The sequence below is a fragment of the Anoplolepis gracilipes genome, chromosome 17, assembly GCF_047496725.1.
Source record: "Anoplolepis gracilipes chromosome 17, ASM4749672v1, whole genome shotgun sequence".
Lineage (NCBI taxonomy): Eukaryota > Metazoa > Arthropoda > Insecta > Hymenoptera > Formicidae > Anoplolepis > Anoplolepis gracilipes.
The window spans coordinates 2168069-2181118 of NC_132986.1; the positions used below are offsets into that span (position 1 = coordinate 2168069).

The 13050-nt window shown below is 32.9% G+C and overlaps 1 protein-coding gene across 3 annotated transcripts in view; it reads right to left on the reverse strand.

The window, feature by feature from the left end:
* Positions 1 to 13050, reverse strand: part of Vn (membrane-bound neuregulin protein vein) — a 337235-nt gene that overhangs the window by 92807 nt on the left and 231378 nt on the right. For all 3 annotated transcript variants that reach the window (XM_072909387.1, XM_072909388.1, XM_072909385.1), the window contains exon 3: positions 8161 to 8303. In XM_072909387.1, coding sequence (XP_072765488.1) covers positions 8161 to 8303 — 143 coding nt within the window. The remainder of the gene's footprint in view (positions 1 to 8160; positions 8304 to 13050) is intronic.

Here is a 13050-nt window from a genome sequence, read left to right on the forward strand (position 1 = left end):
ATTTATGTCAGAGATACGTTGGCATTATTCGGTCACACAGATACAACAATGTAACGATATTATATCCAGCAAAAGTGTAAATGCAAATGCGAATCTTAATGTACATTGATAGAACGCTCGCGTAATTATCGTAGAACAAAAATTGTAAAGCATTATGACGAATTTATAAGCGCGTTCTCGCGTTAAATTATTCTTATGATCAAATGCAGTCCTATTTCTGTCTTCTTACCCTTACAAAAAACATTGTATTCCGTCGTTTCTTTGATTTAAGAGAAATGTTACAGACAATATCATTTTTTATCAACCGGCGAACAATTTTCTTATTAAATTAGCATAATGTTTTTTATGTCACCTCTGTATAATAAATTCACCCATCTTTCTCTTTTTCTCTCTCGGTTTTCAGAATTTTATCCTTTTTTACAATACTCATGTGTATTCGCGGAATTAAAAACCGCATCTCTTCATTTCGATTTTCTACCGCTCTTTGGCATTTTCCCCGAGGATTGAGAATTATTTCGGTAACATGTGTGACTTTTGCATTTCGTTATTAAAAGTAATATATTTAGTAAAAACATGTTTTGCCATGAAAGGAAAAAAGAGACACATTCAAACATAAACAGAATTAACCCTTACTCCGTATTGTTATTTTTGTGACCTTCTAACTGTACAGATGGGTCAGCGTATTTTCGATAAGTTTATTAATATGTAAAAGTGTTTAAAAAAATCTGAAAAAAGGTATATACCTTCTTTGAACATTCTAAATAAAGACTAAAATAATAAATTTGCAAAATAATTTATTTAAATATATTATTTTATGATTATTTGTTTTCGAGAAATTGACGTTGTTAGAAAAATCACGGACAAAAATGACCCACCGATACGGAATAAGAGTTAAGTAATTTAAAATCACACAAACCATATATCGCAGTAGAAAGTTTTTTTTCGTTATATCAAAAAAAATTTTTTAAATATACATTCTTGAAAAGCGCAAAGAAAACTGGAAATCTATTACATGATATGCATTTAAATTGTTCGGATATATGTGACAAATAATCCTACTTCTTTCCTATAAAAGGATCACTTTCAAAAGGCGAAACTACCGTTCGCGTTTTCGATTCATCACTCCGTAGAGAGAGATTTCGAACGAATAATAAAAAAGAAAAAGAAAAAAAAAAAGAGAAATAAAAACTAGAGCTACGCACATGCCCCCCGATCTCGGTGACCAAACGATCGTACAGAAATTAATCCCCTCCCCTTCCTCTCTTCTCGCCTCCACAGTCACAACTATAGGGAGAAAGAGGTCCGATTGTAGGTAACAGATTGCGGTAAACTTTATAAGCCTAGAGTTACTCTCGAAAGTACGCTCAGTACGCTAGAGTGCAATAACATTTACCACAAACTTTTACTACAGCTCAAATGTGTTCCTGCCCTCTATTCGCTTCTTCCTCTCCTCCACCACCCGCGAGCTGCGTATTCACCAGCGGGCGGCACTACGTTCTAACAATTGCCGCTGTAGCTACAATGGCACGCTTTACTGCCGCGCGGCGGTGTAACTTGATACAATAATGCGCGTTCCGCGTCGTTTACCCGGAAAGAGTTGACTTATACACGGGAGGTCCACGGCCTCTGACGTTCCTTCCCCGTTCCTTGGATCGATAAGCATAACGTCTTGAAAGATGAACTGCATCTTTTTATTTTATGGAACGGGAAACACAATGTTTCACACAATGCGATACGTGTGTAAATTTGCGTAATTTGCGGTTAAAAAATATTTCCCTCAATATTTTGTTACGATGGAAATCAATTCCAAAATAACGAAAAAACAATGAAATAACGTATTTGCAAATTCGCAATAGAAATGTACATCGTGTATGTACCACATGTGTACACATTGCGATAAAAATAATAAAATAATTTTTTTTAACAAAATTAACCGTTTTATTTCGAGCTTGTTTGAATCGTTCCTGAATGAGAAATGCATCGTGAAGTGGAATTTGGTAAAAATAAATAAAATTTTTACATGTGCATATCGATTTATAGAATCGATCGATTTAATTTTAAGTTAATTTTTAAATTAATTTTAAACCAAAAGTATTGTCATATATATTAAAACGATTACAATTTTACAAAATTTTTCTAAAAAGAGGAAAAACCAATATTATTTTGCCTCATCCAAAAGTTTTTACGAAAGCTGTACTCAAGGATACATATTAGTTGCGATTTTATTTTACGGAATGGCCGTACGTTTTACAGCGCAATACGTGTGCGTGAATTTATATGATTTGAGGTAAAAGAATATTTCCCCGAATATTTTGCTATCACAATAGAAATTCTAAAATAACGAAAAATAATGAAATAAACTATTTAATAACTTATTTGCAAATTCTGAATAGAAATGTATATCGTGTACTACACGTGTACATCTTGTGATAGAAACAATTAATAAAAATAATAACTTATTTTCCCAGTAATTTATAAAAATAATAAAAAAAAACTTTTTTGAATAAAATGAAAATATTAAATTACTCGATGAACATTTAATCTACTCCATTAAAACATTTTAATTTCAACACAATTCTTTTATCAAATATTTTAATTTCAATAAATTTTTTTAATTAACATTAAAGGCGTATCTTCTTTTTCTGTCTTTAATATTTTTTAATAATTAAATCTATAATGTTCATCAATTACGATAAGAGAAAGCAGAGAGAACGTACGAATGAAAAAAGTTAAATGAGTATATTCATTGTACGTAAAATTATTTATTCTGAAGGTGTTCAAGTTTTATGAAAGTTTTTTATCGCTCGTATAAATTGCATTTATAAACGCAAAGATTTATTCAACATTGCGAGATATCAAAAGATAAAATGCAATTTTAAGTCCTTAAACTCTTATGTTTTAAATTATCTCAAACGCATTTTATTATACGTGCTCGAAATAAGAGAAACAAGTTAACGGACATATTGGTGGAATAATTTACTCACCAACTATTACGCACCTGCTGCACGCATATTTGCTGTTCGATGGATGTCAATTCGTATTTGCTTCAAAATTTCACGAAAAAGATTCACTCATATATATTCATACAGATAAATTACACTCGATTACGATCACGCGTACAATACGATATGCGATTTAATATTACACTTTCAAAGTCTAGCTATTGACTTTTATAATACACATTCGCGTATTTTACTTTCGATGTGAAAAATTCATCGCTAATAATTTCCCGGTTTTATACAATTAGATTAGATTTACAGTCTCATTTTCTCGCGACGCACTGTCAATGATTTCCGAATCATTGATAAAAAAAAAAAAAAAAAAAAAAAAAAAAAAAAAACTTCGATATATTTAATATTCGCGATGCGATTATTATTCGATCGACGAGTACTTACTAATTACTATGATATTAACAAGAAAGAAATATTACACGAACTCTCGATATTTCAGTAAATGTAAAGAAGGGACTCGAGGAGTAATAATATTTTATTCCGTCCGTCTTCACTCACTGTCGACGCGTGACTGAAAGGACGAAGAAAGGAATGCTCATTGAACTATTAGTTCGCTGTGAAGATAGGCGATGTAAACACATTCCTTTCTCCAAGGCCGCGGCGCCTACGGCGTACGGCGCGGCGGAGTAAGTGGTGGGGGAAACAGCGCGAGCTCACACACATACAGTCACGTCCGCCGTGTCTGTCAGACGTCAGACGACCTTGTCAAGTGCGCAAATTAAGTAGCAATTTCTCGAGTGTCGAATAAAATGTCGGGCGAGCGTCGCGATGAGATCGAGTCCCTCGCGAGTGATAGTGTCGATATTTAATACGTACATGAACCGTGCGTTGACAAGAGGTTAAATTAGACGTGAATATCGGTTATTATAAATGGCGGGATTGTGCCATGACCGTCATTACACGTAGACGATATTCGGGAGTGCCGACAAATATGTCGCGCAATTTCGTCGTATTTTAAATATCACGAGCGTTAATAATGGACTCTGTTGACTCTACAGTTACGGGGACGAGAGGGATCATCGATCATGGTAATTATCAGAGCATCGGACATAATCAACAATTCATCCGATGGCGGAAAACAGCAATTGGATAACTATTGGTGAGTAATTACCATTATAATTAATTATAGTTATGTATATGTATATATAAACTATACATATATGCAGCGAATTGATATAAATGTGTAATAATGAATCCTTTTGCATGGATCATTGAAAAATATTTATTAAAGATATGATAAAATAATTATTTCAAAATAACACGTCAAAAGAAAGGCGCATATATTTTTCACATTTTTGACATTAAGTTGTTTACATGATAATGATTACAGCGTATGAATAACTAACGTATACCAGCGCATTAAATTTTATATTGTAAAAAATGAACAAAATTTATTTTTGTGTCTTATAAAATGCAGATTAAAATAATTAACTTTTATGTGTAGCAAAAAAGAAGTTTATAAACTGTATACTCCACTACTATACATTATACTTTTAGTATTCTATTTAGTACTTTTCTATACAAAAAGTATTGTGGTTTATTTCCCGCTACGTCACTCGTTAACGTATGAGTTTTTACTCGTTCGTAAAAGGATTAATTTGTTAATAACATCTCTCACGCGATTTAATAACTTCCCTCACGCAAGCTGCAAGAAACTTTTACAAAAAATAACAACGTAAACATGTAAAAAACGGGGGAATTAAAAATTTCATTTAATCTATATATTAATAACATGGTGTTATAAATTAGAAATACATTTTTTGCCTTGGGATTTGCAGCTATAAAAGTTAATAAATTTTTAAATGTACTATTTATATTTACAGATAATAAGATTAATAAATTAAATTACGCGGATATTGTTAATAAGAAAAAAACTTTCGACAATATACCTATGTTTGTTTATGGAAAAATTTTCTCAATCAAAATTAAAAGGATTTTTTATAAATTTTCTCTTGCCTCGAAATTCATTAAATATATTATTTTCCATTGAAGAGAGCGTCGGGTTTTTTAGGAAAAGTGTCAGAAAATTGTATTATGAAGAATTTCATTTATGGCATTTTGTCGACCTGTAGCAGGGTATAGCGACCGTATAGAATCATCGTGTACGGAAACGGGCTGCCATCAGCAGAGCTATATGAAACCCTGACGTGGCGGGCAGGGTTGTAATTGTCGCCCTTTGTCCGTCATACGAGCTTGCGGAACCGCTCGGCGGTGAACCGCAAGCTTTACCGACCCTGCTGGAACCACTGAGCCGTGCAGGCATTATCACATCAGGTGCTTAATCCTTGGTTTATCACCTGCGATGCCGACTCCCGCCGACCCGTGCGAGAGTCGGTCTTCGCTTCCTTGTTGTTGCGAATTTACCGCTGACGCATCATATACTGTGAATTGAATGAAATTCTAAGGAAATGTTGATAACAAAGTATTGTGATCCAGTTTTATGCTTTTAACGTTATTTATTTATTTATTTTTTCTTTTATCGTTTATATACCATATACAAGGTGTGTCGCAAAATTATTAGGGATTATTTTTCAGTTATATTATAATCTCTCTTATATAATATATGCATTCGTCTAATATATTCTCTTAAGTAGGTTTTTTTCTATCCAAAAATGTGATTATGCGATATATTTTGTATTACTTTTTCATATTTTATAACACTAAACAATAAATGTAAATTTTATTAAAGTTTAGTTGTAACGTTATTTATTTGTTTATTTTTTCTTTTATCGTTTATATACCATATACAAAGTGTGTCGCAAAACTATTAGGGATTATTTTTCAGTTATATTATAATCTCTCTTATATAATATATGCATTCGTCTAACATATTCTCTTAAGTAGGTTTTTTTCTATCCAAAAATGTGATTATGCGATATATTTTGTATTACTTTTTCATATTTTATAACACTAAACAGTAAGTGAAAATTTGATTAAAGTTTAGTTGCAATTTGTAACAAAAATCACAAATTACAAGTTAGTTACTTATTGGTCTATTCGGTATTAGCTAAGCGATAAAATGGATCGTAAATACTCGTAAGTTACATGTAATAAATTTCAACTTTCTCTGGCGGCATTTCTCCCATAGGTAACACTTATTATTTTAGTCGGCGAACAAGATGCGGAAAATAAAGAGAGGTATCGATAAACTTGGCTAAAGTGCGTCGCGCGCGCGCGCCGTGGAATAACATAAATATCGCGGTAAAAGGTGCCGCCCAAATATTGCGAGCATTATGAAAAGCCATAAACCACTGCCCTAAGGGCAGCCGACGTGCGCAGGATCGATATTCTCGTCGCCGCAGATGCTCGTGCTATACATATCGCGAAATATACCCAGTAGGTACTACTGCATCGTTAGGTATGAGAGATAGGTGGTCGTAAAAGACGCGAACGTCAACGAAGCGATCGCTCCTTATAGTCCATAAACGGACATTGCTCGTTTCTCGAGATCGCGCGACGAAGCTGAACTCGTTTCCGCGATCACGGGAGAAACCGTTTTGAATACCACTGCTTTCGAGATAAAGCAATCAACCGCTGCCGTGAACTTGCGAGGAGAAGCGTCATGTTAGTATATAGTTTGGGTTCTATATATATGTCGGAATGAAATGTGCCACATTTCCTAAAGCGATGAAGTTTTCATTAAAATTAAATACGCGAAAATTCGAACGTTTTTGTATAAAAAAGAAAAAGCAAACGCTTTTATGTCAAACTTTTTTTAAGACGATATTAGTTGTATATGCTTTAATAGAAAAATTATTTATAAAAGATGAATAGTATGCCTATTTTTATACATGTATTTCTAACGAACAAAATTTTGAAGCACTTTTAATTTAAGATTCGTGCGCTCATTCTTTTTTTAATAAAAGCTACCCAGTTAAAAATTATTTTGCTTCTTTAATTATAAGTTCTCCTTTCGTTTTCTTCTCAACTTTTGATGCGAACTGTAGGTAAAACTCGTTAAAAAAGAAAAGGAAAAAGCATAGAATAGTTTCTTTGCAATCTGCTCGAATAATCGATAATCAATCGTACAGTTCTTTTATATTACAAGTAATTTATGTACTTCAAATATGCTATGCGATATTTGCATCACTATGTCAAAATTTAATGCTTTAAAAGCTGGAAAATAAGCGGCTTACATTCGAATCTTGTTTTGCGCTTTTCAATGGATAAAAAAAAAGAAAAGGAGCTATAAAGAAATAATATGATATAGATATATTACATAGTGTTGAAGAAGATATATATATATATATATAACTGTCAGACTTCGCACGTTCATCGAATATAAAATCACCGAGTCGATACTTTGAAGCCGATTCAGCGAAATCATCGCGTTATGTATTACTATCGAAATAACCAATCGTTGCTTTTTTTCCACGGAATAGATATTCGCGGTGAAATTTCATTTTTCAGAGTCGCTGGATAATTTCTTTCGGAAGAAATAGCAAATAATCGTGCACCATTGTACGCATCTTTATTAATTTTCTGTATTATGAACGAATGATACATTTATCTTATTTGCAATTAATGTAATGTTCGATATTTTTTTTTTTTAATAGCTTTACTTTAAAAAAGATTATAGAATTTTTTAGCCACTAGTATATAAAACGATTTGAGATATACGGATCAGTAAATCTCGCACTTTTACATATCGTGACAAACGAGACTACGATAACGTCAGGTGAAAATTCGAAAGGTTTCCATCTGAATGCATTGCGTAAGGTATCGATAGATGTATGCGCTCTGATTCTCTCACGCAAGCTAATATTCAACGATTAACAATCTTTGCCAATCGATTTTGCCATATCGAGAACGTATTGTTTTTAGATCAATAGAATCGATGTAGCCTGTCATTTTTTCGACGATTCGCAATATTCTTATTGTTCTATTTTATAATTTTAATTGTATACTAAATTATTGAGTATCAGATTTTGTGATTAATATATCTTTAAAAATGTCTTATATTTTATATTAGAATGAGAAATGATCTTTTAAAGTTAAATTTAATTATGTCGAGAAAGAAAAAAAGGAGAGATAAAAAATGCACTGTTATTCGTGAATGGTATAAGCTGGACCTCTTCACTTTTTCAGACAAATTTTTACATATATTTTTATTACGAGCAAAAGAAAAATATAGTGGTAGTCTACTCACTTGTTTCCGGAATTCTGGTATCATGAGCGACTAGAAGTTGGGCTGCGAGTGAAGCCCGATGACCGGAAGTACTCTCAGCCACGCATTCGTATCTGCCACTGTCCTCAGGCCTCGCGGAGGATATCACGACTTTCGATCTCCGCCTGTAAATCAAAGAGTCATCTACTTTAATATCAAAGTCATCGTAATATATTATGCGCGATTATAAACAATTGTGATAACGTGATAAAATCTAAGACGTAACTAGTAAATTCAACCGGTAATAAAATAATAATATATATATATATATATATATATATATATAAGTTAAAAAGAGTAATTTCTTTAGTTAAACTTTCATTGTGCTATCAATAATTATAGGAAAGAAATTAAAGAGATTAAAAGTTATTACATTTAAAATAATAAAGAGGGAAGTCGAAAAGACGGCACATTCCATTCGATTATTCAATTGCGCATACATACGAATCATTGTATTTGGCCGGATTTGATTGTCAGTTGTAACAAAATCCGGACTTTAATTATCGTGTTCACAAATCTGTGCACGCACGTTCATCAATCGACTTAACCGTTTTTCATTTCGTCAATCGCGCTCGGCGCACGACAGTCCCGGAATTAACCGTCGCGGCCGGTTCGCATTACAGCGAATTTATCGACGCGTCGATAACGAAATTAAATAGTCGATTTGCCAATGCGACCAGAGAGAAAGAGAAAGAGAGAGCGGAGCCGTTGACGCGTGCCGCGGTAATAGTTCAATAAGTTCGGTTGGGGCGAACTACGAATCGAGAATTCGGTTAGTTATTAGCCGCGATGAGAGTTCGCCCCAAACCAGTATTCGATATTACGGACGAAATGGTGGAGTTTGATTTTAGCAACTATCAAAACTTTTCCGACCCGTATTACCTTTTCATCAGACGCGAAAGCTCTCTCTTTCTCTTTCTCTCTGCGGTTTATTACCGTATTATAAGATTTCACGTATTACAAGATGTCTGATATTGCGCTTACGTTACTTCAAGCCATTTCTAAGTTGTATTTCAATTACTGAGTTGATTGCTCGTGCTGAAAATTCCGTGATTACGCAACTGAGAAAGAAAGAGGTGGAGAGGCAGGAAGAATTCGTAGGTAGCGCACTAATGAAATTAAACGTAGTCGTATGATGGCAATGTGATTTTCATCGAATATGAGAGAGAAGAGAGAAGAATTAATCCGCAACCGGTACAGAGGACTCGGAAAGACATTTTCAGTAAATCAGTAATTGCATTCTGTGACCCCTATATATGTCGTTTAAAGTGGAAATTCATGGATGATGTGAGAATTACTTTGACAAAAAATAAAGCCTTTTCACATTCTATATAGCAGCAGATTTCGCATAATTAACTTTATTAAAGAGAAAGCAGTTTTTGCGTCAGAAAAATATTGTGTCTCTAAATAAATGATATATATCTCAATTCAAAATTTTTAAAAAGAACGGTAGGTGAAATAAAATAGATTAATATTTAATTTTCAAAATGTTTATTAATATGAATAAATAACAATTCGTGACATCGAGTCAATTTTGTAGGTTCAAAATTTCTAATTCCATCATCGAACGACGAGTTCAGTTGAATTTGACTTTATTATCTTTAAATAGGTCGAAAATATATCATTATCATATAACATTTTTTTAAAAGCAGTATTTCTTACAAATTCATTAGCATCTTTCTAACTGCAACTGTATGAGTGATTACGAATTAATATGTCAGCGGTTTTACATACAATCCTGTTCTCTCCTGAGGACTGATTGATTTTTTTTCTAATCCCAACATGTTTTCATATAATTTTACCTATTCCTAGATCATCAAATGACGCGTTAACTGATTTCACCGTTAGGTCAAGTTTATCGGCGTTAAATAATGGAATTAGACGGTCGATTTGTCGAGGAGACAGGACGAGAGAAGAAAAGAGAGAGAAAGCAGGAGTCGCAGACTCATGCAATATTGCCACGTCTGAATAACTTTGAACTATCATGGAGGGTAGGGGATTAACTTATTATTATCTTCGCCGGGATTTCGAAATCCGAATCGGCCTGCTCAAAGAGATTCCATAAAGTTTGGAAAAGGCCGAGAAGTTCTCACTCGTTCTCCGGGGAAAATCGGGAACTCAAATATTCACGCAGGTGCAAGTTTGTGCCGTAGTAGAGAACGACTTGAAATTTCTGAACTCTTTTTAGTTGGGACAAACTCGACTTTTTCCGTGCGAAAGAATCCGTGTGTGATCTCCGCCTCGATGAAAGTTCCATATTTTCGGGGAATGTGCGAGAGGAACAAATTTAATAAGTTCAAGTACGCACGTACGCCGATGCCTGCGTTGAAATTCAATCGACGAGGCCGGTTAAAGTATACTTGTAACAGTCGGAATTGATCGCGTCAATGATTCACGTCTCTTTTTTTTTTAATACACGAATCGCGATAGGGATTGAAATTAAAATATAATGTCAGTAAATTTGTAATTTTCAATCAGCATGGAAAAATATATAGATCATATTTGTTACGCGAATAAATGTAAAACTTGCTCTTAAATTTTGAACTTATTGAAAATATATATTCTATTTTTTACATTTTATTTTTATACAGGCGTAAAAATTTTTGCACGTGTACGCTCTATTGACATTTTTAATTGACAAATTTTTGTTAAATGATATTTTATTAAAAAAAAACGGTCACTAGTTTAAAATTACGATTTATAAAAAGTTAATTGTATATTAGTGTGCGTGTGTGTGTGTGTGTGTGTGTGTGTGTATTTGTGTGTGTGTATGTGTGTGTGTGTGGATATAAAAATCCATTTTAATTTTTATGTAACTGATTAAATTACAAGCAGACTATAAAAAACACAGTTTCTCAATTTAGGTCTGCCCGCATTCTCATGGATTTTCAGTTTTAGAAAATATTAAAATCGAGATCAATTTTTCTCATATTTAATTTCATCTTCACTCATTAATTTTTTTAATTAGATCGCTCTCTCTGATTAAATTTTTAGATTATATAAAATTGAAAAATATAAAGATAAATCAAATACAATAAAATATTCAAAAGAGTAAGAATTGATCTTTTTTTATTCCTTCAATTATAATAATTTAATAATTCATAATAATTTAATATTATAATAAAATTAAAAATTGTAAAATTTCGTACGCTACACGGATATTAATTATATTTGCATTTTATTTAAATGCAAATTATCTTGCAGTTATTTTGCAATTTCGAAAATTTGGAAATCTTGTTTTCGAGAACAATATGGGATACAATCAATAAGATTTTTCACTTTTTTATCTATCAAGTTGTGGAAGAGTATTGTCTATCTCAAGAAAAACAGTATTTCTCCTTGAAAATATAAGAATACACCGCGAAAAGCGTATCGCGACGCTAGAAATTTTTTTTGCTAACAGATTTCATTTCATTTATATATCTTCATATTCCTCTCTTGCTAGACCTGAGAAAGATTCTCGACTGCTATTTTATCTTTCGTTGCTCGACGTATCAATGTCAAAGATCGTAGAAAGGAGAGCTCCGTGGAATATGTTATAATTAAATGTTTGCATTTTTTATCTGTCTTTTCTAGACGACTAACGGAGTTTCTTGCTGGTCGTATCGCAAGAGAAGAACGAATAGATTTGTTATGCATTAAAAAGTCGTCTATTTTAATTGTACTCTCTGCGAAAATTTTTGATTATACATGAAATTTGCTGAAATTTTTGATATTATACATTATACATTGTTAAACATTGTAAGTAATTGCAATGTATAAAAGAAGAGCAAAAATTAAAAAATAGTACAATGAAATAAAAGTAAAATATTTTTTAATTTTTGCTCTTCTTTTATACATTGCAATTAAAAAGAAAATTTTAACTCGTTCTCTTAGAAAAATCAAAGCAATAATGTCAGTACGAGTTGTTAGACACAGCTGTCTTTTAGCACGTACTTTGTATCACCTTTGCCTTACAGCTTATATTGATTTTTTTGACAGCATTAAAATAAAAATAGTTAATTGTATTAGGCTACCCAATAATAATAAATGCAATAAACTATCTGCGTATTATCATAAAAGAAATCAGGAAAAATATAAAAATAATAAATATTAATATTTATCATTTAATTTGTGTTTTTTTTTTTTTTTTTTTGAAGTAATTTAAACAGCTGTAAGTTACACATTTTGACGAATTTTACTTCCTTCACTATTTTAGTTGAAATTTAATTATTTATCGGAGTGATTAAACTTTAGAGAAAATAAATAAAACTATATGAGAACGAGAAAAAGATAATTGCAAAAACAGATTTTGTGAAAAACGCGAATATGACAGCACACAGATGTAAGACTTCATGGGATTAATTCGCAGTGACGACCGTCAACCGTGAATTTTACGTGGCATTCGATCATGGTGGACGGATTGCGGTGAATTTTTTTTTTGTCCGACGCGCAACGAAATGAAATCCGTTCGCGGCGGGGCTATAAATAACGTGGAAAATTGCAAATGGTCAACGTAGCATTATGCGAGTGGCGTTTAAACACTCTCTGACCGCGATCTTCACAAAGAGACGCCGGCGCGAGATTAATTGCGACGTAAACGCGCGAATGGAGAGAACGAGAGACAGAGAGAACGAAGCAGCATGCTTGAATTGTGCTGAATCTTTGTTTGGTGGATGCAGCAGCGGTTGCAATTTGTAAAATGAGCCTGTCGCCGGATGCATACACGCGGCCGTGCAAATATTGTAACGGATAATTGGTGTAACGACAACGACTTTGCGGATGTGCATATCTCATATCGTAATGTTAAAACGTCGATTATTCAGCGGGACACGCGGCGCCTGTCATTTCGAATTGCTTTTCCGCCAATTATTATGTCAGCCACCGAAATGC